A 26581-nucleotide genomic window follows, 5' to 3' on the forward strand; every position below is an offset into this window, starting at 1 on the left:
GTAGGAGGCATCGATTGGAGCAAAAGTCAGGGGTTTCCATGGTAGAAGGCATCGATTGGAGCAAAAGTCAGGGGTTTCCATGGTAGGAGGCATCGATTGGATAAACAGTAAGGTTTCCTGATGAATGCTTTTGGCTGCCTTGGTGGGTGTTAACATTAGACGAACAGTCTAGGATTCCCTTGGTGGTGAATGAACTGCCTTGTGTTTCTTTGGTTGGAAAAAATGATTGGATGAACAGCTAGAGGTTTCCTTGATGGGAGGCTATGATTAGAGGAACAGTCTGGAGTTCTGGTGGTAGAGGGCTATGTTTGCTTGAACAGTCAAAGGTTTCCATGGTAGGAGGCTATGATTTGATGAACAATCAGGGGTTTCCGTAGTAAAAGGCTGTGATTGGATGAACAATCTTAGGGTTTTCATGGTAGGAGTTGGTTGAATAGCCTAGGGTTTCTGAGGTAAAAGAATATGTTTGTTGGAAGAACAGTGTTTGGTTTCCATGGTGTGTGGATCATATAGGTGCCAATATTTGGTAACTGCCGATTTTGTTGAGCACTTCCTAGACTCAATATCAGTGTATATCGTCTTTGTAACAGGTTTTATCTGGTATTTATAGTTATCCTGTTTCTTTTGGCATGTCTTTTGACAGTCCCTCAGTCTGATACTTAGATCTCAGTACATGGCCATAATTCTTAATTATTCCTGTACATATTAGCACAAGTCAGGGGAGATAATCCAGACTTAACAAGCTAACAGATTTTTTGTCTTTTTTTTTTTAATTTACCTGGATATTTTCATTACATTTATCCTTAAAACATATGTGTCCCCATTTACAACTACTTGCAGGGTTGAATAAATCATTCATCCGTCAAATCGAAGTAATTTTCAGTTAAATTATTTCCCTGAATGCAGTCTGAATACCATTTGAATTGTGACTATGGACCATCTACAACAAGAAACTGCCATTTGATTAAACTTTGTTGTCATACAGCGATAACAGTGCTGATGTAATTGGAGTTCCTACTGGACAGGAAAATTAATATTCTTATTCCAGGTTAAACATTGTCATCTGTAGTTTATTCTGTTGAAAAGTGCCATAACTGTATGTAAAGAAATGGTGTTATTATGTACACACGTTCCCATATATATAAGAGTATGTTTATAACAATAAAACAATGGATCAATCTTAATGGCTTACAGAATTCTCAAATGTATACTTATGATTTGTTTCTCTCTAGAGAAGAATACATCTTATGAAGTAATCAACAGGTGATATTCACCTTGTGTTGACATCTTATTAAGTAACAGTGACGTTTACCTGTGATTCCCTCAATAAGCCGTTTTTTGTGGCTAGGCTTGAGTGGGTTATACTGCTGCTACTTTGTGTCATAATTCTGTCAAATAGAGAACTGTTACCCCCGTTATATTTTTTGCCATTTTTGTCCTAGGATGAGAACATGAAATCACCTGGAGGGTTAAAATTACGTAGTTAGCTGTGAAAACAATGGTAAGGTGATTTTAACAATGACTAATGTTGTGAGGACAAATTTGAAAGGACAAACATTTAATGTGTGGAAATATCGCTGTTTATAGGTTAAATATTTGGGATGATCAGAACAGAACATGATTTCTATCTCTGCCTTGTGACTAAGAACTAAAAAGTAGCGATATTCTCAATTTTAAAATAAAAATTATTTTCACTTTTATCCCTTTTAAACCTCTGGTTTACAAGTCTGACTTGAACAGGCTAAAGAGACGTTCTCCGTAGCCAAATTGGTAGGAAGTAGCTACTAATTACCTGGGTGACATACTCTCCATCCAGGGCGATGTAACAGCAATGTTTATGAGAACAAAACTGAGTGTTTTATTGTCAATATTTCCCATGTAACAGAGGTCATTATTTTCAATGGTTAAACCTGGAACCTCCGGTTTACTAGTCTTGATGCTTTACTTGATGAGCTGAAGAGAATTTCTCCCTAACAGCGTTGACAGGAAGCACCTAGTATTTTACCAGGGTGATGCAAGCCAAAGTAAAAAAATGTACAGAAACATTTGCTCATAATGATGTTCATAATAAATATGTGTTAAGAACTTGAGGAGCATAATTGAAATAAAAAAAATATGAGAGAAATTCTGAATTTTTACATAAAAAGCATTCCTTTCAGCATAATAAGTAGTAAGTATAAGCTTGGGAAATAATAATAACCCAGATAGGTTTTGTAAGGAAATTTTGCATAATGTAAGAAATATATGAAATTATTATTTGCTCAGATGCGAGAATAGAATATTTGTAAGGAGAGTTATAACTTTGTCCATTCAGTAATACCTACAGTATGTGTTACATAGCTATGTTGTTTCCTTAATATGTTAAATCTTCATCCTCTGTGCCAACCAATAAAATCTGATACTATCTGAGATCGAAACAAAATAGAAACCTAATAAGCCATCAGACAATACCTTTATATGAAGCCCTAACATTCTTCATGTAACAGTCATCAAAATAATTTACATAAGTATTGCCAAATTTCAGAAGATTTTCTACAGTAGTTACTGTTTGAAGTAATAGGTTTAAATATCAGAAAACATTGTGTACAAGCATGTCATATTAATATTGGTGTATGTGTTTAGTTAACAAAACATCTCCAATGGAAGGAAACGGTATACTATGTAAGTTGACAGTTTACAGAGTTCAGTAAAGAAGTTGACAAGTCACAGAGTACAGTATGTAAGTTGAAAGTTCACTGAGTTCAGTAAGAAGTTGACAATTCACAGAGTATATTATGTAAGATGACAGTTCACAGAGTATATTATGCAAGTTGACAGTTCACAGTACAGTATGGAAGTTGACAGTTCACAGAGTTCAGTATGTTAATTGACAGGTCACAGAGTACAGTATGGAAGTTGACAGGTCACAGAGTACAGTATGTAAGTTGATAGTTCACTGAGTACAGTATATAAGTTGACAGTTCACAGAGTATATAATGTAAGTTGACAGATCACAGAGTTCAGTAAGAAGTTGACAGTTCACAGAGTTCAGTAAAGAAGTTGATAGGTCACAGAGTATATTATGTAAGTTGACAGTTCACAGAGTATATAATGTAAGTTGACAGTTCACAGAGTTCAGTAAAAAAGTTGACAGTTCACAGAGTAAATTATGTAAGATGACAGTTCACAGAGTATATTATGCAAGTTGACAGTTCACAGAGTTCAGTATGGAAGTTGACAGTTCACAGAGTATATTATGTAAGATGACAGTTCACAGAGTATATTATGCAAGTTGACAGTTCAAAGTACAGTATGGAAGTTGACAGTTCACAGAGTTCAGTATGTCAGTTGATAGTTCACTGAGTACAGTATATAAGTTGATAGTTCACTGAGTACAGTATGTAAGTTGATAGTTCACAGAGTACAGTTTGTAAGTTGATAGTTCACTGAGTACAGTATATAAGTTGATAGTTCACTGAGTACAGTATATAAGTTGATAATTCACAGAGTACAGTAAAGAAGTTCACAGAGTACAGTATGTAAGTTGATAGTTCACAGAGTACAGTATGTAAGTTGATAGTTCACTGAGTACAGTATATAAGTTGATAATTCACTGAGTACAGTATATAAGTTGATAATTCACAGAGTTCAGTATGTAAGTTGATAATTCACTGAGTACAGTATATAAGTTGACAGTTCACACAGTACAGTATGAAGAAAATTATTAGGAAAAGAGACTGGTGATTTAATTCCCTCAATATATCAATGGGGGCTTTCCCTATGACATCCCTGTTTTACTATCTGAAGTTTGCAACAGGCACACTTCAGTGTGAGAGTTTATATATTGAGTAAAAAGGATTTATCTTTTGATTTCTTATAAATTAAAAATTATTAGTGTTATGTAGAAGTACTGCTTTTTCTTTCCTTGAAATTACCAGATACAGGAAACAAGCCCTTCATCTATCACATAGTTACTTTTTTTTGCCAAGATGAACATTTGGTAGACCTCCTCACTTAATCAATCCATAGACTCTATATATCTATAAATAAGATAGCTGCCTTTATGTTGTACCCAGTTCTAAAAAAATTACATCAAACAAATGAATCAAATATTTGACCTACTACCTGTAGGAATCGGAATAAATGGAAAGACAGAATTAATTCTGCTCTCAGTAAATATTTTTTTATCATTCATTTGTGTTCAGCAATAAAGTAAAATTATATTTTCATTATTAATTAAAATATAATGTAATTTATTATGCAGGTCAACAAGTAGATGTTTAAAGCTATCTAGGCAAGACAAATGACACAGATGTATTTGTAGTATGTTACATATATGGTACACAGGTATGTAGCTTAAATGTGATATGATTAATTATCAAATGATTGTGAATTAACTTACTTTTTGTCAAACAACAGCTCTTTAAATGTGATATATATATATATAAACGTGTAACAAGCACTGATTGTAATAAGCTGTTTGCTGTCCTTTTAACTATCTTATTTCTCGTTTATTGTGTTTGATTATGCTATAAGTTACATCAATAGACAGATCCGGGAGAAATACATGATAGGTCATGATAATAGCTATATATATTGTTACAATAATCCCTCATCCAGATAACTATGTGACTATGTAAGTGTTACCTCAGGAACCATCACAACATTAGCTGAAATCCATCCTCCTTTTTTGTGAGGACTGCAATATATGTCATACTTATTTCCTCCTCTCTGTAGCCAGCTCATACTAAGCTTAGCTTGAGGATGATAAGTGCAAGGATTCATATTCGGGGTATGTAGGAATGAAAACATTACCAGTTATCATGCAAGCATGAATTCTGAGCTCAAACAACCTGTCGTGTAACTCGCTGAAGATTTACACATTGAAAAGGGTGCTTTGCTTCAGAAATGTGAAACTGGAAAAATTCATCAATGGAATAAGGAAGTAGGCTGGAGCAGTGTGAAAATCAGAGTTTGAGCATGGGAATAGTTTTATGAATATGGACCTAGGTTCTCAATACCATTAAATCCTAACCTTTTACTGCTCCATATACATCCAACAGACCTAAGAAGTATAATTAGTACATTGTACAATAATTTTTATGTGCGGTACAGGTAGTCCAACTGTAAAAATACCAGAATCATTAAACAGTAGTACATTTCCATGGTAGCACAGAAGATATTGAAGACCAAGGGGGAGGGAGGGGGGGGGTTAACTCTTTCGTAAAAGAAGTACCTGTTATGTTCTACCACAGGGCCAAATATTATTTTATGTAAAAGTATATTTAGGGTGGTAGCTGTAAATAAAAGGACATTTCCCTAAGTGGTCACCCATATCAGTAACTATATTGTGGAAAGTGCTGTTAACTTTCACAGGATCAGATTTTCACAGTATTATTTCAGGAACTCATAGTTCGGGAGTTTAAATTTTCAGCAACATATTAAACAGTCAATTTATCTTCAGGACTAGCTGTATTGATACAAAACTATCAAAAGGGCAACAAATTTGTGAGGTTTGTATTTCTTTTTTCAGGATATTATTATATAAAGATAAAACTTCAAAAACATTTCAGCCCTATATAAAGTATCTTAAATATGTAAAACTTATTGGTTAACCGTATAATCATTAATGAGTCGGGACCAGTAATATACAAGTAACAGCTGTGAGTCGGTGAGGCCCTGATTTGTATAAGAGTACAGGTGAGAGTGGCATTAGGCAGAGATGGGACAGTCTGTAACAACCTGCATAAGCTTAATGACAGATAAGGGTACACATTAAACATGTCCTTTTGGATAGAGTTACCTCCCTTACAGATCTATGTTAAGATATACATTAAACCTGTGATTTGTGCAGTTATCTCCCTTATGGACAGCTAAGCATATACATTAAGCCGGTTATTAGGGTAAGGGTTACCCTACTAAGCCACATTTTCAACTTGGGACTTGTGTTAGAGTTATATCCCTTTAATGACAGTAAAGGATATACAATTAAACTGCGTTTTCAGTTAGAAAATTAATGTTAAACACTACACATTAAACGTATGATTTTGGTAAGAGTTATCTCCCTTAACGATTTTAGTTGGCATAATTCAGAACTACTTGACTGTTGGAATGTAAACATTCCTGTGAACCCTCTAAATATGTCAGGAATTAATAATCTTAGACCAAATAACCCTAGGTGGTCAGGTGGCACAGCCGACAGTGCACTCACCTTTCACTTAGACGGCTTGGGTTTGATTCCCCGAATGGATTAGAAAAGGTATGGAGTCACATGTCTGACCATAATTTATTGTTGTCTTAAGGTACTGTGGTTTCCTCCCTCATTTAGATCCCCTTGACACGCTTTCATCTGGGCCAAAAAGTGTGACTTAGATATAAGTTGGAAACACTTCTGTTGTGAAATGAATCAAGTTTATGTTTAAGTTACCATTCAGGAACATGTGGAAATGTTTTGGAAAAGAGATAAAATTACAATAATGATGCAAATTACCTTAATCAAAATATTCCTTTTTAATTGGAAATATCATAAAGTATATTTTCAATGTCATTAAGCAAGTGCAGTTTGAAACAACAAAAAGATTGTTTGTTGAAATATATTATGACATGCCATTATATCATGATAACAAATATATTTCACAGCATACTTAACATAATTGAAAAAAAACACCACAGAAGGCAAAATTTCAATTTGGCTAATTAATATGAATTTTACAAATGAAGGATGAAAATTTGAGCCGGAAAAATGTCCAGACATGCAGTATATATGGCTTGGGGTATATAATCCTTGTTGATTATAAATAGTTGAGCAATATCGTAAACTATTTCTGTGTCTATAAGAGTGATACATATCTAATTATGAGATCGTAGTTTTGGTGAACTGTGTAATTATAAAGCTGAATGATATAATCTTGGTTGGCCATGAGTAGCAGCTTAATGGGCCTTAGAGTTAAGATTGTATATTATAGTAAAATCTGTGATTATGTGAAGCTATACTTATATAGCCAAGTATGTATATAGTCTTGGTTAGCTCTATATAGCTGAGTTAATACATTCTTGGTTAACTGTATTGACTTGGGGGTGTATAAAGATTTATAACGATATATAATTTTGGATAACATTTGATAAACTATATTAATGAGAGTGTATAGTCTTTGGTTAAACTACTGTGTATATCTGAGAATAAAAACATGATCTCCGTCAACTACATATAGCCAAGAGTTTATAATCTTGGTTAACTATTTAAATAAAAGTGTATATAGTTTTGGTTTAAGATATATAGCTAAGCATGTATAAAGTATTGGTTACCTATAGCTGAAGATGTCATAATAAGTATTTATCCCAGGGCAATGATATGTATATAAATGTAAATGATGTACTAAACCTGTAGATACATGTACCATGCATGTACAAGTCATCATGGCATACTATGTGTACCATTGTAAATGTAAGCTGGCTACATGTAATAGGTGTTACAGTCAGGTCTGTTCACATGGTAGACAGGCATAGGGTTGCAAACACTGCCATTTCTATATACATTTTGGTTGACACCCAAGGCTTGCAGACCTATACTCCTGTTTGTGGGTGAGAGTTGTTTATCAGTTATACTAGGCTTTGTGTGGCTGTTATAAGAGTACATGTACCTCCAGACTATTGGTGTAATTGACCTGCCAGGCTGTACTAGTCTAATGTCTCAATTGTTAGGTACCACCAACTTGTTTGTGGGTGAGAGTTGTTTATCAGTTATACTAGGCTTTGTGTGGCTATTATAAGACTACATGTACCTCTAGACTATTGGTGTAATTGACCTGCCAGGCTGTACTTGTCTAATGTCTCAATTGTTAGGTACCACCAACTTGTTTGTGTATTTCACAATTGTTGAATACCGCCAAGCTATTTGTGTATTTAATAACTTTCAAGTACTTCTGAGCTGCTTGGGCAACTGTGAATTACCATAAGTTTATTAGTACTTAACAAAGCAGAGTACCTCCAGGCTTTTGGGTATTTAACAATTGTAAAGTACCACCAGGCTATTTGTGTATTTGATGATTGTGAAGTACCACCAGGCTATTTGTGTATTTGATGATTGTTAAGGACCACAAGACTATTTGTGTATTTGACAATTGTTGTAAGTACCATCAGACTATTTGTGTAGTTAACAATTGTTAAGTACCACCAGGCTATTTGTGTAGTTAACAATTGTTAAGTACCACCAGGCTATTTGTATATTTGATAAATGTTAAGAAACACCAGTTAATTACCATCAGACTAGGTTTTAACCCCACCCTGCTTACGTGTATTGTAAGAAGTATAAGCCGATTGGTTGACAGAGGTGACCAATGATTGGTTGACGCAGAAAGCCATGAACTTGTAGATCAACAGCGTTACGACTGTTGATTTTGTTATTATTATTATTATTATCGATATTATTATTATGTGATCAGTATAATGTAGATCCAGGATGGCTGCTGCTGACCACTATGCTACCAATATAATGAAATCATCAAAATAAAAATTCACGTTACAATAAAAAGGTGTTTTCTTGTCTTTACACAATTCATGATTTGAAATATACCACCTGAGATTCACCATAACTTTTATGGTGAGTGAAACTGTACACTACTGGTGTACATCTGACAGTGATGTAAGTAGCGTTTCAGTTCCTAACGTCTACCATAAGTAGCGTTTCAGTTCCTAACGTCTACCATACGTAGTGTTTCAGTTCCTAACGTCTACCATAAGTAGCGTTTCAGTTCCTAACGTCTACCAGCTAACATCTCATTCCATGGTCATATTAAATGAGAACAAATCAACTATTTACCACGATTTATTTTCAATAAATACACTGCAATAAACAAACAACATCAAATGGTATAGAATCTAAAACTTGTCTAATAAATATAAACTAACATAAACAATATAATATTTTCTGGTTAACATGTATATAATATCTTAATGTACATTTATTTTTGGCAAATTCAATATAAGTCCATCAGATTCAACAATAATATCAGACACCAACTAGACGCAAATTAAAAGATAAGAATTTGTTTTATAGTGGTTTAATACCTTACACACCTACATTTGAAGAATTCCTTTTAAATAGTTACCGACCACAAATATTGGCCAAGAAATTCAATTCCTTTTTCAACAGTGATCTGTCACTAATAAAGGTTCATAATTCCTATTTTGAGAGTTACATCATAACATGTCACAAAAACAAAAAAAATCCTTTTCTGGTTACCTGTCGCAGCTAAAAGTTATAAAAAAACACATTGTATAATAGATACAAACCACTACATTGTGCATATATTCGTTTTGGCTTTATCACTTTGCGTAACTCAGCTCCCGCCCCCATTTTCTATAATAGTTACAAAGCAATAAATCATGTAGGGTTATATAACAGCATTGGTGGTATACAGTGTTTACCCATTCACCCCTGAAGACACATTTGAACTCTTCCAATGAAAAGGTTGGAATAGTTCATTATGAAATCTCGGGGGTGAATGAGTTAAATATGAACATATTTCTACAATGAGCTTCTATATAATCTATTACTCTACTCACACTTTGGTCTTGGAGACTGAATTAGATGTTGGGGTTTAGTGAAAGGTGACCGTTGGCATCTGATGGACGGGTTATGAACACTACATAAAATACAGAGTTTAAATGTGAAAAAGTCCCAAAAAATGTAATTACGGGGTAATAATTAACATATAAAAAATAAATGTAAAATAATGCTTCACAATAAAACTCAATACTATTGCACTAGGTAACAACACGTGGGTGCGACACAGATCTCCAACCCAACAGTCTGTATATATGTGTATCATGATACATGATAATTAATACACACATATATATGGACCATGGGGGTTGGGTGTCTGTGCGATGCCCCTGTGGGTAACATAAAAAATGTCAGAATAATTTATCAAACTATTGCACCAGATAAAGAGTTCATAAAATAAGTCACAATACTTTACCAATGACTGCACTAGATACAGTAAAACATGCTTATTGTGAATTCTTGTTTACAGTAAAAGTCATAGTTTTTTTCTCTGGCAAGGTCTTATTTCCTAAATACTGTATCTTCACTGCCTCGTATCTCTGTAACGTCACACTCTGTAACCAATTACAGCTGTAGATCTATAATCAATTTCTTACCTTTATTGGTTTTCATTTTAAATATGCTTTACTGTAGTGAACTGATTTCTCAGTTCCCCTCGGCTTTTCATAAACATGTTTTACTGTACATAAGACTGGAAGAAACAATTGCACAAGATACTTTTTGGAAGTTTTCCAATCTCAACATTACAATTAAAGTTATTCAACTACACTTTGGTACCAGGTAACATATAATACTGTATTTTCGCTATTTTCTATCCCCAAGAATTGATCTCCATCTTGTTTAGCGAACACATTATTGAGGACCTACTATAGCAGGAACTCGGGTCATATTAGCAAAAGTTGTACGATAAAAATAGTAGAACTACTTTGTTGGAGACCAGCTTAAAACATTGGCAATACATTATATAGCTGGGTTAATTCACACAACCATTGTCATTGTGTTACACAGCATAAGTCTGGCAGATTATACAGCATAGAACTGGGTGGCCGCGGAGGACTGGACCTCAATCTGACCAAGTTTGAACTGGCTACGTTTGAGCCAGTTGAGGAGGACTGTTGAGTTGACAGAGGCCAGGTCCTTAGTGGGACTGGGGGGTTCCCAGTTCTCACATGTCTGTAGCTTCACCTGGTGATGGCCCGACAACTGGCAACGTCACAAAATGTCGCAATTATTTATAGTTAACCAACAACAAATAAAACATATTACTGAAATTTCAGTTAAATAAGAGACATTTTTCTTTTCTTTTTTTGAAAATGATAAAAAATAAAATCATTTTTTTCTAAAAAAATCTTTGAATGTATGGAATGTATGATAAGAACAGAAATAAAAATATCTTAGTTGAATTGAACACTGTACAGAAACATAATGTGATTACTTACACTGGAGTGATGAGTAAACAAAATGGTCGTCCACATCGGAAACAACTGAAACATAGATCACATCTCATCAATGAAACTTCATACTAGTACCAGGCAAGCAACAGTAGATGTGTGGGCTGATTGTATTATTTAATGGACAGTCACTTAATAAAGCAACTCAAAATAAATTTGCACATTAATTATATGATAAGGACCTTGACCCTGAACAGGGTGTGTGTTACTGCACATACGATTTGTATCTTGATCAATGACAGAACACATAGGACAAACAAACCTTGGCTAAAACTGAAGAGTTGCACTCTCGCAGGGCCTCCATCAGACTCAGGAACTGTAAGTTTACTTTCTCCGCAAGCTGGATGGAAAGTTATCATGTAAGTTAGTCATACCACAAATATGATTTCATCTGATACTACAAATATAATGTGCTGAGAATTATATCTACCCCATAAACAAGTGCTAGCTGTGACATAAGGTGATGTAAGTAGTATTGCCTATGTAATATAATAGTGTACAACAATTTCTGTAAAACTATTGTACATGCTTATCATCACTAAATGTCGTCTTACCTCCTAAAACCTATTTCAAACAAGAATTAAGAGTTTTATGAGAAGTTCTTTTTACACAACCAATAACATTTTCTATGTGACGTATCGATGACTAGGACGATATGTACACTGTCACCTTCATCAGACAAAAAAAAATAAAAAAATTCAGAGGACGATGCACACATAAAACAAAGAGGATAAGTTAATTAACCAAAGGTAGCACTGACGTAGCAGGATCTACACAATTTGTTTCTGGTGCCATGATCGAGCCAAACCCACAGCTTCTAAAGTTCTCGGGTGAACATGATTTTTAAATTCTATAAAAATCTGTCCTGTGTCATAGCATTTTGCAATTATATTTACTGCCGCATTTACTGTGGCATCAAGATCTAACAACATCAGATCGCCAGTCAATATTACCCAAGTCCCATTAGATCAGCAATAATGTCTATACTTTTTGCAACACCACTCAATCAAAAAAAGGTTTTTGTAGATACCTGTATCTTCATGTAACTAGTAGGTGACCTAACTTACTGATCATATATGATATGTTGTTAAATCGAGAGACCGCAGAAAATACTTCATAAAATGGAAAACTTTCAAACATTTTAACAAATACATGTTATCTGATTTATGTTTTATTCTTCTTGAAAGTACTTAAGCTATAAAATGAAACAATCTAATAATAAAACAGTCTACAACACAGGACAATACACAACACAGCCACATGTCACGGTACAGTCTACAACACAGGACAATACACAACACAGCCACATGTCACGGTACAGTCTACAACACAGGACAATACACAACACAGCCACATGACACGGTACAGTCTACACACTGGGCGATCCCACACATATTCTAGATAAACAGCGGGTCAACACTAGTTCAGGGCAGACAACTGTGTGCAACCAAAAGGCTGGACATGGGGCAGGAGAGTATGGTATCGGCTGATTGGCTTAACTTCCTTGTAACTGTTATTACCATTTTTTGCCATTTCCCCCTCCTTTGGGGAAGGGGAACAAATTTTGTATAAACCGTGGGTCCGGCCCCCCCGGGTCCTTAGGGGCGGGGCCCAATAGGGGAAACATAGCAAATTGTTCTTTAAAATCCTTCTTCTTCTGTAGGAATGAAAGGATTTGGTCCATATTTGGTGTGGAGCATCCTTGGGTAAAGGGGAACACATTTTGTATAAACGGTGGGTGTGGCCCCCCCTGGGGCCTGAGGGGCGGTGCCCAATAAGAGGAAATAAAGGTAAAACCTTTATAATCTCTTCTACCATAGGGAATAACGGATTTTATCCTAATTTAGTCTGGAGCTACCTTGGGCCAAGGGGTCTCAATTTTGTATAATTGGTGGGTATGACCCCCCTAGGGGCATAGGGGTGGGACTCTGTTTGAAGTTTGCTCACGCTATATCTCAAGTACTGGATGTATCTTTCTGAAATTTCATATGTACTTACAGCACCTACCATGGAGTGCTATATCTTTACTTCATACCAATTATTTTAAACATATTCAGGTGAGCGATACAGGCCTTTTTCAACCTTTGACCAGACAGTAATCTAAAAACTGTACACTACACATAGTCTGTGGGTGATGCAGGTATTTACTTCACGTTTCATAATATATCTTCAATAATAGGACATCTACAGCTCTCACAAGATTGAACTAAAAACAAGTTGCAAGTACTTGACCTTTGACCTAAAGGTTAAGGTCACAGTGACCTAAACAGCGCACTGCACACATTCTGCACATAATCGAGTATACTTTAAGTTTCATCAAGATATCTTTAATGAGTTAAAAATTATGGCCCGCATAATTCAAAACCCTGTACAAGATATTATGAGAAGGGGAAGATAGACAAGAATAAGAACCTCTACAACATGTCTCCCTTCATTTGAAAGTGAAACATATAAACCAATCCTCATATCCCAGTACTATTTATCTGCCCCTTTATACCTCTCCTGTATTTACCCAAAATATTTATTAACTGCCCCGTATTTCTAACAAGCCCATCACTACCCATTCTGATATTAAACCCCCTCCTTTCTCCTATCCAGACTATCCCTTTGGTATCCAAATCCTCTGTCAAGCCCCTATACTTCATGCTAAACCCAATTTCTCTGCTCTTTGATCAGTTAAAAACCTCTCTGTTGAGACCCTTTGAAGCCCATCCCCTCCCCATCGGATAAGTTCAGCTCATCCCTGTCGCCCCTCCTAAGCCACTCTCTTCCTCTCCCCCAATTGATCAGTTCAGCTCCTCCCTGTTGTGCCCCTCCCCTCCCAAACTGATCAGTTCAGCTCCTCTCTGTTGTGACCTTCCCCTTCCCTAATTGATCAGTTCAGATCCAACCTTGTTGAGCCCCTCCCCTCCCTACCTGATCAGTTCAGCTCCTCTCTGTTGTGACCTTCCCCTTCCCCAATTGATCAGTTCAGATCCAACCTTGTTGAGCCCCTCCCCTCCCTACCTGATCATTTCAGTTCCTCTCTGTTGAGCCCCTCCCCTCCCTACCTGATCAGTTCAGATCCAACCTTGTTGAGCCCCTCCCCTCCCTAACTGATTAGTTCAGCTCCTCTCTGTTGAGCCCCTCCCCTCCCTACCTGATCAGTTCAGCTCCTCTCTGTTGTGCCCTCCCCTCCCCACCTGATCAGTTCAGATCCAACCTTGTTGAGCCCCTCCCCCAATTGATCAGTTCAGCTCCTCCCTGTTGTGCCCCTCCCCTCCCAAACTGATCAGTTCAGACCCAACCTTGTTGAGCCCCTCCCCTCCCTACATGATCAGTTCAGCTCCTCTCTGTTGAGCCCCTCCCCTCCCTACCTGATCAGTTCAGCTCCGCTCTGTTGTGACCTTCCCCTTCCACAATTGATCAGTTCAGATCCAACCTTGTTGAGCCCCTCCCCTCCCTACATGATCAGTTCAGCTCCTCTCTGTTGAGCCCCTCCCCTCCCTACCTGATCAGTTCAGCTCCTCTCTGTTGTGCCCTCCCCTCCCTAACTGATCAGTTCAGATCCAACCTTGTTGAGCCCCTCCCCTCCTCAATTGATCAGGTCAGCTTCTCCCTGTTGAACCCCTCCCTAGCCCCTACCTTCCCCAAATTGATCAGTTCAGCTCCAACCTGTTGTGCCACACCCCTTCCCAATTGATCAGCTCGGTTCCTTCCTGTTGAGTCCCTCCCCCAATTGATCAGTTCAGTTCCTTCCTGTTGAGTCCCTCCCCCAATTGATCAGTTCAGCTCCTCCCTGTTGAGCCCTTCCCTCCATCAATTGATCAATTCAGATCCTCCCTGTTGAGCCCCTCCCCACCTGATCAGTTCAGCTCCTTCCGTGTTGAGCCCTTGCCCTACCCAACCCCTCCCCACCTGATCAGTTCAACCCTTCCCTATTGAGCTCCTCCCCCAATTGATCAGTTCATATCCAACCTGTTGAGCCCCTTCCCTCCCCAGATTGATCAGCTCAGCGCCTCCCTGTTGAGCCCCTCCCTAGCCCCTACCCTTCCCAATTGATCAGTTCAGCTCCTCTCTGTTGAGCCCCTCCCCACCTGATAAGTTTAGCTCCTCCCTGTTGAGCCCCTCCCCAGCCCACCCTCTCCCCCGACTGATCAGTTCAGCTCCTCCCTGTTGAGCACCTCCTCATCCCACCCTCTCCCATGACTGATCTGTTCAGCTCCTCCCTGTTGAGCCCCTCCCCAGCCCACCCTCTCCCATGACTGATCAGTTCAGCTCCTCCCTGTTGAGCCCCTCCCCAGCCCACCCTCTCCCCCGACTGATCAGTTCAGCTCCTCCCTGTTGAGCCCCTCCCCGACTGATCAGTTCAGCTCCTCCCTGTTGAGCCCCTCCCCACCTGATCAGTTCAGCTCCTCCCTGTTGAGCCCCTCCCCACCTGATCAGTTCAGCTCCTCCCTGTTGAGCCCTACTTAAATCCCTTCCCACCTGATCAGCCGATGCCTACTCTCCAGTGTGTGTGCTATGTGCTATGGAGGGTCAATAGTGGAAGCCATCTTCAAACCTGATGTGTTGTTACTTTGATGTCCTTTGAAAGTTTTAATAACAAAAATATCTTGATTAAACTACATTGGTACAGAAAAAAGAAAATAATGTCACTTGTTATATAGAAAGTTACAAACATCATAATAGTACACAGGATTGTTGTCATATAGATTGTCATCCTCGATATATAGGGGTTACTCTCACTTTCGCTCTCTACCCCCCTGGAATATGTCATAGCAAAATTGAAGGCTTGGTATGCGCCACCTTGTTATTGAGACAAGAAGACTAGTTCAATCCTTTAATGTACATCAAAAAAATCTCGCAGTCACGTAACGGTAAAAATTGACAGGCTTTGAAGTCGGGCGTCTCTCCTTTGTAATCTTCAAAGGACAAGTATCAGCCTAGCGATTGGTCATTTTTTTTTACCTGAGACCAATCAAACAGCTATCTTTGTGCCTTTAATTTTGTCATAACATATTCCAGGGGTGTAGAGAGCGAACGTGAGCGTAACCCCTGGAAATCGAGAATGATATATTGTAAGAAATACACAGAAAAATGTAATACACATTGCAAAATTCACAATGCTATTTCTAGATCAGAATCATTCAACATTAGGTGGTCCTGGGTAGGAGTACTTCCACACAACATCAAACCAACAATAACATCTTCATCTATTCAAAAGTATTTAAAAATGATATTTGGAGAAAATTGGATTTACCTGGGTGCTCCATGTATATATAAACTTTGAATGCCTATACAAATGTATTCAACAGTCTTTTTTTCAAATGTAAATTGTGATAAAATATCCTTGTGCTTTCCTGGGATATGTGAAAATCAGTTGGATATTTGTTCATGCTCATCAAATCTGGGAAATTCTTTTCTAAACTTGGACAGATGGCAGTTTTGCAATAGACATCAACCAGAAACTTTCCATTGTGTGATGTTCTGATATTGTTTTGACATTATATGAAGTTGAGGTATTGTAATGAATAACAATAGGAACTGTTATAAATAACAATAAAGAGTATGTATATCAGTAGTAGATACTTCTGTGAGATATTGTAGGTGGCACATTTGAGACCTGGATGAGATAAGGATGAGACAGAGTCACGATTCTTCCCCATAGTTAAGCAGCCCCTTCACACCCAGATCCCTACAAGCACTCATCCCTAAAAGGGTAAACCTACCCCAGGCTCCTTTGGTGTAGAAAGCATCTGTAGTATCCCTGGAGTTACCCGCCCCCAGAAGTCCATTACGGTAGAGGAGGCCACCTTGTAACTATCACTGTGGATAGGGTGCTGGGCTGCAGCCGACTCGCAGTACATTGTCCATAGCTAGTGACAGAGGTCAAAGTTCAAAGATCAAATTTTGAAGTGAACTTATAATTATCAAAAGTCATTCATTCCATTGAAAATATGCATCAGAGGTAAAAGTTGTACATAACTTTGTAACAGAATTTGTTTTGCCCAATCAAAAGTTAAGCTGCTGAACCGATTTCCCTGTATACATTTGATTACAACAACAGTATTAAAAGGTACCATGGTTTGCTAAAATAGCAATTACTTAAAACTCATGAATTACATTTGTACTTACCTGGCATAGTATAAAGGCATGGAAAAGAGAGCTCATGTGAAGGATATTGTCCTGTAAAGAAGGTAACAATGGAGTTAGTACATCACACAAAGGCTAATTTCAATAGTGCACAAACGATACATTTCATACAGTGAAAATCATACAATAAGGCAACAGAGGAAACAATTGTACCTTTAACCTTTCATCAAAGCCAGTCATGATTACAAGAACGTGTTCAGCTATATAGGTGCTGGCATCCAATGGGATTGGAAGGCATGAGATGGGGGCGGAGCCTTCTGTCATTGCTGTGTGAGTCAGGGAGCCAATGAGAATCCAGGACAGCAGACGGATGTGTCCAATACAGTCGGTAAACTCTTTTGGTCTGAAATGTCAAAACAGAGACTTACTTCAAATTTTCTCTGGGATAGTAATGAAATAAAAAAGAAACTTAATATAAAAAAATAAAACTTCTTTCAAGTTTCCCTTTCTGCATAGGACAGAGGTAATGATGGTTGACACTCACCCCTGTTGTACGGTGGAGGGAGGGTGATATAGCCAGGGTAGGTACCGTGAGATAGCCCTGTTGTCCCGACCATTGCCCCGAGTCATCTCAAGAGAAACAAACTGGGCTATGCCTGACTTGAGCTGGCTCCCTAGGGTGTCCTCATTCAGGCTGCTAGACCCTCCCTTCATATTACTCTGCAAGGAGACTTTACATGTAGTGACAACTGCTACTTGTCCATATCAAAAACTCATAGAGTTTTACAATCATCAGCCACCCGTTGTATATATGGCAGGTCAGATAAAGACATTGCAACAGTTTGGGACAATTTTCGAAAATAAGTTAAATTTGTTCAAATACGGGACATTGGGTCACAAAAAATAGCCATTCTGGAAATATGTTTGCTTTATTGAAAATGAAAGACTATTGACTTTTAAAAAGTATGAACATATTTTATAGTCTTGGTCTTACTTAGAGAGTGCAGATTAACCTCTATGGATAATAAGGCTGCAACCTTACCTTGACCTTTGTGAGAGTGTGGGGGTCAGCTACAAACTCGATGGAGTCATGGAGGTGGTCCCTCATACACTCTGCCGCACACGTACTGATGAGCATGTTAGCATGACTGTGATAAAGCATGCCTCCCTCCCCAACAATGTTTGTGTTTCCAATCGTGCCCCCCGCATCCAGCACAACGAACTGCAACACAGGTACAAACAATACTGTATACCAGGAATTTTTTGCCCAGTCCAACTTTTGCCCTTCAAAGTTAAAATCAATATTCGCCCAGTTCATAATTTGCCCTTCACTTTTAATCACTATGTATATTATGTTGTATACTAATGTTCGCTTTGATGATAAATTCGCCCTCATTTCTGAGGATGAAAAGTGCAAATATTAAACTGTAGCGAAAATTTCCTGTTATACAGTGTCATAACATCAGAACCATGAATGATATACATAGATCATCATATATCAGAAACATTGCCTTGAGACCTTGACCCCAGATATCCTGGGTTTTAATAAATCAATATATCTACCTGTACCAGGAGGAGGAAGTTCTCATCCGGCAGACTGTGTTTGAACTTCATAGCTTGGATCAGCTCAAAGATGACGGTCCTAGTAAGATACAGCTTGTCCCTTTCCTGTCAAACCAAAACGGTGTACAGCTGTAAGTGGTGTTTCTTAGGGTGTTATCAAATATAAATGTTACTCAAAGTTTCCAATCGTTGCTTTGATAAACTACAAATATACAGACTAATCATCCAAAAAACAAGTCTTATAATGTTGGAATATGTGTCATCTTAAAAGAAGTACATTTAATTATAACGTAATAGATGTCAAGAATGTGTTGAAGTTTATCTTACCTTGAAGAAGACACGGTTACACACGGAACAGATGTCAAGGAGATGTTGGAGTTTGAAGGAGCAGTTCTGTATGGTGAAGCTGAGCAGTTTGGAGAAGGGTTCAAGGATATACTGTCAAAGATAAAACAAATGTTTAATCAAGCTTTACAATATTGTATAAGGCTTTCTTATTGTAATGTTACCAGAGACAATGTATAGACTTTGTCTCATTCTCCTTCTTTGACTTCTTTACCATGAACAATGTATTTTGTTGATGTATGGACAACTAACCCTGGCCTTGTTGATGTATGGACAACTAACCCTGGCGTTGTTGATGTATGAACAACTAACCCTGGCGTTGTTGATGTATGAACAACTTACCCTGGCATTGTTGATGTATGAACAACTTACCCTGGCATTGTTGATGCATGAACAACTAACCCTGGCGTTGTTGATGTATGAACAACTTACCCTGGCGTTGTTGATGTATGAACAACTAACCCTGGCGTTGTTGATGTATGAACAACTTACCCTGGTGTTGTTGATGTATGAAGACCTAACCCTGGCGTTGTTGATGTATAAACTACTTACTCTGGCGTTGTTGATGTATGAACAACTTACCCTGGCGTTGTTGATGTATGAACAACTTACCCTGGCATTGTTGATGCATAAACTACTTACTCTGGCGTTGTTGATGTATAAACTACTTGCCCTGGCATTGTTGATGTATAAACTACTTACACTGGCATTGTTGATGCATGAACAACTTACCCTGGCATAGACGATGTATAAACTACTTACTCTGGCGTTGTTGATGTATAAACTACTTACACTGGCATTGTTGATGCATGAACAACTTACCCTGGCATAGACGATGTATAAACTACTTACTCTGGCGTTGTTGATGTATAAACTACTTACACTGGCATTGTTGATGCATGAACAACTTACCCTGGCATAGACGATGTATAAACTACTTACTCTGGCGTTGTTGATGTATGAACAACTAACCCTGGCGTTGTTGATGCATGAACAACTTACCCTGGCGTTGTTGATGTATGAACAACTAACCCTGGTGTTGTTGATGTATGAACAACTAACCCTGGCATCCTTGATGTATGAACAACTAACCCTGGCGTTCTTGATGTATGAACAACTAACCCTGGCATCGTTGATGTATGAACAACTAACCCTGGCATTCTTGATGTATGAACAACTAACCTTGGCATTGTTGATGTATGAACAACTAACCCTAGCATACTTGATGTATGAACAACTAACCCTGGCATTGTTAATGTATGAACAACTAACCCTGGCATTCTTGATATATGAACAACTAACCCTGGCGTTGTTGATGTATAAACTACTTACTCTGGCGTTGTTGATGTATAAACTACATACCCTGGCATTGTTGATGTATGATCAACTTACCCTGGCATTGTTGATGTATAAACTACTTACTCTGGCGTTGTTGATGTATAAACTACATACCCTGGCATTGTTGATGTATGATCAACTTACCCTGGCATTGTTGATGTATAAACTACTTACTCTGGCGTTGTTGATGTATGATCAACTTACCCTGGCGTTGTTGATGTATGAACAACTTACCCTGGGGTTGTTGATGTATGAAGACCTAACCCTGGCGTTGTTGATGTATAAACTACTTACTCTGGCGTTGTTGATGTATAAACTACTTGCCCTGGCATTGTTGATGTATAAACTACTTACCCTGGCGTTGTTGATGCCCGATACTTTGAGGATAGCCAGGATGATTTTAAGGAGTGCTGTGGTGTCACAAGGGTTGGGCAGCACAGTCGGTAACTTCCTCATGAAAATGTCAAACTGACTGATGATGCTGGTAACCATGGGAGCAGAGGTTTCCAGGGAGATGTAGTTCATGTAGGTTGACAGATTGTTGAGGATGATGACTATGTTCTCAGGAGGTGGCAGATTCTTACGGTTGTTTAACCCCTAAGGACACAGGACACATACTAAATTATATAACAGTTGACCGAGAAATTGAAAAACAAAAGTACCATTTAAAAGCATAATTTCTCCCTTCGATACGCCCTAAAATCTGTATTTATTTTTTAAAGATTCAACCCATGCAGGTGTATCTTTTCTAGCCATAAGAATCCTTAATCTAAAAGGGCAACTTAAAATTAAATACAGAACATTCTTATCTATTAAAAAAAATATTTTTGTTGTTGTATTGACTATAGAACCAATGAATCTATAACAAATATATATAATTCTGATTCCTGTACCAGACAGACCACAGATCATTGCCCGTAGGACGTTGGATCTCCGTGTCGGATAATTGTGTTGGTTTACCAACATTTTTCTTCCACTTTTTCAAATATACATAAAAAGTACATTCCATAATGTATTCTACTATGTTTGACATGCCACTTCAGGAAACTACAGAAAACCTCATTTTTATTGAAATTAAAACAAAAATTTTTGTATTGATGAAATTCTACTGAATGTTCATTAACCAATAGCAAAAAAGCCATTCTGTGATTGAGTGTGGAATAAACAGTTGTCAACTTAAAATTTCCCTGTTGTTTGTTACCTCCAACAGAAACTGAATAGGAGCATGGCAGGTTAGCTCATTGAAGTCTACCAACGCAGCTGCCATCGTCTTGAAAAACGGAGGGTCTGAAAAAAATTGTAAATCGCATATGCTGTTTTTGGTATTTGAAATTCAGGAGACAAAAACTGAAAAGACCAATCTACAGTAAGCAGTCAATTTAAGTAAACAGGTAATACAAATCTTTCAAACTCACTTATACCATTCCAATTCATATACCTTTTAAATTTATTTTTAGAATTATTTTTCAAAACAGTTTCCTGGTGCTACCTTCAAGGGTACTCTGGAACAGCATGGGAAACACGCCATTGGGGGCCAGTTGGTGCAGACAGCAACGGAGGAACTGGCGGGCTATACTGACGCTGTTACCCGGAACCATCAGGTTACTAAAAACAGCAGTACAGGTCAAGGTCATCATTACAATCTACATGTACCTCTGAGCACGAAGATTTCAATTTTTATTACACAATTCATATTTTAACAATGTTAAATTTCCAGTACAGTTGAGGATTCCACTGTAATCTTAAAATTATATAATTACACTGTGACAATATTACTTACAATATTTTGCAACATTGAGTTGCATTTAAATAAAAACATAATTATAAACAAGAGGCCCATGGGCCTTAACGGTCACCTGAGTCTACAGTATTTATTTTCGTTGTTGAAATATGTACCAATTTGAGTAAAAAATAGTATAATGTTAACTTAACTTTGTCAGGACCATGAGCTGATCATTCCTACCAACTTTCAGTTCAAACGGCCCAGCAGAACTTGACTTTAAGTTTGAAATGTAAAATGTTAACGGACGACGGACGACGGACGACGAAGGACGAAAACGGATAGCAATAGGTCACTTGAGCTAAAGCTCAGGTGACCTAAAAATCATCAATGCATGAAAAGCAAAGAATTCCATTTGTCAAAAGAGACAGCGAGGTCTCAGATGTTAAGTCATTCAAACCTTTGTCCTTGCCAAACAAAAGGGCTACTGGAAGCAATTCTGAAACCATAAAAATAAAATGTCTATAGCATCATTACTACTTGTCATCACATTCAAGTACATTATATATATATAAAGTAAACCATGGAAGAAAATCCTTTAAAAACAATATAAAACATGATACCATATCATTTTGATATTAGATAGGATATTTAAGATAATAATGTTTTACACCTGGTATAACTAGAAAGCTGCAAGGGGCAGCATATCCATCCAACCCCTATTTCTAGCAATGGTGACCTAGACCTCTGGTGAACCACGCCTAAAGTCAATAAGGTTCTTCATATCCTGTAGAGAAACCCTCACATGAAGTTTGAACTTTTTATCAACATTTGTTTTTGAGTTATCAAGACAAGCCCAGCCAAGCAGAAATCTATTTTCAGCAACAATGAGCTTGAACTCTGGCGTACCAAACCCAAAAACAATCGGGTTCTACACATCCACAAGAGCCACCCAAACACCAAGTTTGAACTTTGTATGATCATTCGTTTTGAAATTATCAACCGGACAAGCCCAATCAAGTTTTATTTTATTTTCAACAACGGTGATCTTGACCTCTGCGAACAACGCCCAAAATCACTCGAGCAACCCACACACCAAGTTTGAACCTTGTACAATCAATCGTTCTCAAGGTATCATCCGGACAAGCACTACAGACAAATTGAAGTACACCCTGCATTGCATTCTAACACAGAAGGGATGTGGCTATTACCTGTACATGTGAGATGACACTTACTTGGACACGCACTGTAGTGTCTCCAATAGAAGGGGTGTGGCTAGTGATTACCGGTACATGTGAGATGACACTTACTTGGACACGCACTGTAGTGTCTCCAACAGAAGGGATGGGGCTAGTGATTACCTGTACATGTGAAATGACACTTACTTGGACACACACTGTAGTTTCTCCAACAGAAGGGGTGTGGCTAGGGATTACCTTTACATGTGACATGACACTTACTTGGACAAACACTGTACTGCCTCCAACAGAAGGGGTGTGGCTAGTGGTTACCTGTACATGTGACATGACACTTACTTTGACACACACTGTAGTGTCTCCAACAGGAGGGGCGTGGCTAGTGATGGCTCCCTGCGTATAAATGTAGACAGAACTACGATACAGTAACCAATAGTGTCCTCGTCATACTGCTCCAGGAGGACGTTACACTCAGGACACCGCTCCACCATTACATTATCACCGAACCGGGAGGAGGTCGGTTTTTTAGGAGTTTTCCTGTTTGTTAATTGTTCGTTTTTCCTTGATCTACGACTGTAATCTCGAGCAACCCACCCACCAAGTTTGAACCTTGTACAATCAATCATTCTCAAGGTATCATCCGGACAAGCACTACAGACAAATTGAAGTACACCCTGCATTGCATTCTAACACAGAAGGGATGTGGCTATTACCTGTACATGTGAGATTACACTTACTTGGACACACACTGTAGCGTCTCCAACAGAAGGGGTGTGGCTAGGGATGGCTCCCTGTGTATAAATGTAGACAGAACCACGATACAATAACCAATAGTGTCCTCGTCATACTGCTCCAGGAGGACGTTACACTCAGGACACCGCTCCACCATTACATTATCACCGAACCGGGAGGAGGTCGGTTTTTTAGGAGTTTTCCTGTTTGTTAATTGTTCGTTTTTCCTTGATCTACGACTGTAATCTCGAGCAACCCACCCACCAAGTTTGAACCTTGTACAATCAATCATTCTCAAGGTATCATCCGGACAAGCACTACAGACAAATTGAAGTACACCCGGCATTGCATTCTAACACAGAAGGGATCTGGCTATTACCTGTACATGTGAGATCACACTTACTTGGACACACACTGTAGTTTCTCCAACAGAAGGGGTGTGGCTAGGGATGGCTCCCTGTGTATAAATGTAGACAGAACTACGATACAGTAACCAATTTTGTCCTCGTCATACTGCTCCAGGAGGACGTTACACTCAGGACACCGCTCCACCATTACATTATCACCGAACCGGGAGGAGGTCGGTTTTTTAGGAGTTTTCCTGTTTGTTAATTGTTCGTTTTTCCTTGATCTACGACTGTAATCTCGAGCAACCCACCCACCAAGTTTGAACCTTGTACAATCAATCATTCTCAAGGTATCATCCGGACAAGCACTACAGACAAATTGAAGTACACCCGGCATTGCATTCTAACACAGAAGGGATCTGGCTATTACCTGTACATGTGAGATCACACTTACTTGGACACACACTGTAGTTTCTCCAACAGAAGGGGTGTGGCTAGTGGTTACCTGTACATGTGACATGACACTTACTTGGACACGCACTGTAGTGTCTCCAACAGAAGGGATGTGGCTAGCGATTACCTGTACATGTGAGATGACCCTTACTTGGACACACACTGTAGTGTCTCAAACAGAAGGGGTGTGGCTAGTGATTACCGGTACATGTGAGATGACACTTACTTGGACATACACTGTAGTGTCCCCAACAGGAGGGGTGTGGCTAGTGATTACCTGTGCATGTGAGATGACACTTACTTGGACACGCACTGTAGTGTCTCCAATAGAAGGGGTGTGGCTAGTGATTACCTGTGCATGTGAGATGACACTTACTTGGACATACACTGTAGTGTCCCCAACAGGAGGGGTGTGGCTAGTGATTACCTGTTCATGTGAGATGACACTTACTTGGACATACACTGTAGTGTCCCCAACAGGAGGGGTGTGGCTAGTGATTACCTGTGCATGTGAGATGACACTTACTTGGACACGCACTGTAGTGTCTCCAATAGAAGGGGTGTGGCTAGTGATTACCCGTACATGTGAGATGACACTTACTTGGACACGCACTGTAGTGTCTCCAATAGAAGGGGTGTGGCTAGGGATTACCTTTACATGTGACATGACACTTACTTGGACAAACACTGTACTGCCTCCAACAGAAGGGGTGTGGCTAGTGATTACCCGTACATGTGAGATGACACTTACTTGGACATACACTGTAGTGTCCCCAACAGGAGGGGTGTGGCTAGTGATTACCTGTGCATGTGAGATGACACTTACTTGGACACGCACTGTAGTGTCTCCAACAGAAGGGATGGGGCTAGTGATTACCTGTACATGTGAAATGACACTTACTTGGACACACACTGTGGTGTCTCCAACAGAAGGGGTGTGGCTAGTGGTTACCTGTACATGTGACATGACACTTACTTGGACAAACACTGTACTGCCTCCAACAGAAGGGGTGTGGCTAGTGGTTACCTGTACATGTGACATGACACTTACTTGGACAAACACTGTACTGCCTCCAACAGAAGGGGTGTGGCTAGTGATTTCCTGTACATGTGAGATGACACTTACATGGACACACACTGTAGTGTCTCCAACAGAAGGGGTGTGGCTAGTGATGGCTCCCTGTGTATAAATGTAGACAGAACTACGATACAATAACCAATAGTGTCCTCGTCATACTGCTCCAGGAGGACGTTACACTCAGGACACCGCTCCACCATTACATTATCACCGAACCGGGAGGAGGTCGGTTTTTTAGGAGTTTTCCTGTTTGTTAATTGTTCGTTTTTCCTTGATCTACGACTGTAATAAAAACAAAAAAGGAATGAGAAAATTTGATAAGTAAACTTGAAATAACTGCATAATTTTTAAAAAATATATCATAAAACTTGATTAAGAGTCAAATAAAATTTCTATTTTGTAACAAATGGACTTAATACATACATGTCTATAGTACTGTATACCATCATAATTCAGTCCAACTGAATTTACACCATGTGGTCTCTTACATCATACTTAATAGTACTGCCTTACTATTGTAACAGGGGCAGAAAAATGCATGGCCAGACCGTGGTTTGAACACAGGACCCTCCAAACTCTATACAGACGCTCTACCAATCGAGCTACCTGGTTGCCGACGATCGACCCAGTCCAGTTTTGCTACATTATATACATGTATATTTTTTCCTTTACGCTGAATTTTCCAAATTTAATTTTTAGAAGTCCATTCCTCATGTCAAGTTTGATCGCTCTAAGGTTT

The 26581-nt window shown here is 38.6% G+C and overlaps 1 protein-coding gene across 1 annotated transcript in view; it reads right to left on the bottom strand.

Moving 5' to 3' along the window:
- Positions 1-8802: 8802 nt before the first annotated feature.
- LOC110448118 (protein unc-79 homolog) overlaps positions 8803-26581 on the bottom strand; it is a 36017-nt gene continuing 18238 nt past the window's right edge. The window contains exons 14-29 of the mRNA XM_021494183.1: positions 25891-26124; positions 22497-22535; positions 21806-21921; positions 21518-21603; positions 20671-20913; positions 18961-19071; positions 18634-18738; positions 18113-18292; positions 17615-17790; positions 17284-17473; positions 17113-17163; positions 16707-16853; positions 15539-15562; positions 11258-11335; positions 10984-11028; positions 8803-10747 (exon numbers count right to left, since the gene is read on the bottom strand). Of these exons, the coding sequence (XP_021349858.1) occupies positions 10568-10747; positions 10984-11028; positions 11258-11335; positions 15539-15562; positions 16707-16853; positions 17113-17163; positions 17284-17473; positions 17615-17790; positions 18113-18292; positions 18634-18738; positions 18961-19071; positions 20671-20913; positions 21518-21603; positions 21806-21921; positions 22497-22535; positions 25891-26124 (2005 nt within the window). The 3' untranslated portion in view covers positions 8803-10567. The remainder of the gene's footprint in view (positions 10748-10983; positions 11029-11257; positions 11336-15538; positions 15563-16706; positions 16854-17112; positions 17164-17283; positions 17474-17614; positions 17791-18112; positions 18293-18633; positions 18739-18960; positions 19072-20670; positions 20914-21517; positions 21604-21805; positions 21922-22496; positions 22536-25890; positions 26125-26581) is intronic.

This window comes from Mizuhopecten yessoensis, unplaced genomic scaffold, assembly GCF_002113885.1.
Source record: "Mizuhopecten yessoensis strain PY_sf001 unplaced genomic scaffold, ASM211388v2 scaffold3837, whole genome shotgun sequence".
NCBI classification, from domain to species: domain Eukaryota; kingdom Metazoa; phylum Mollusca; class Bivalvia; order Pectinida; family Pectinidae; genus Mizuhopecten; species Mizuhopecten yessoensis.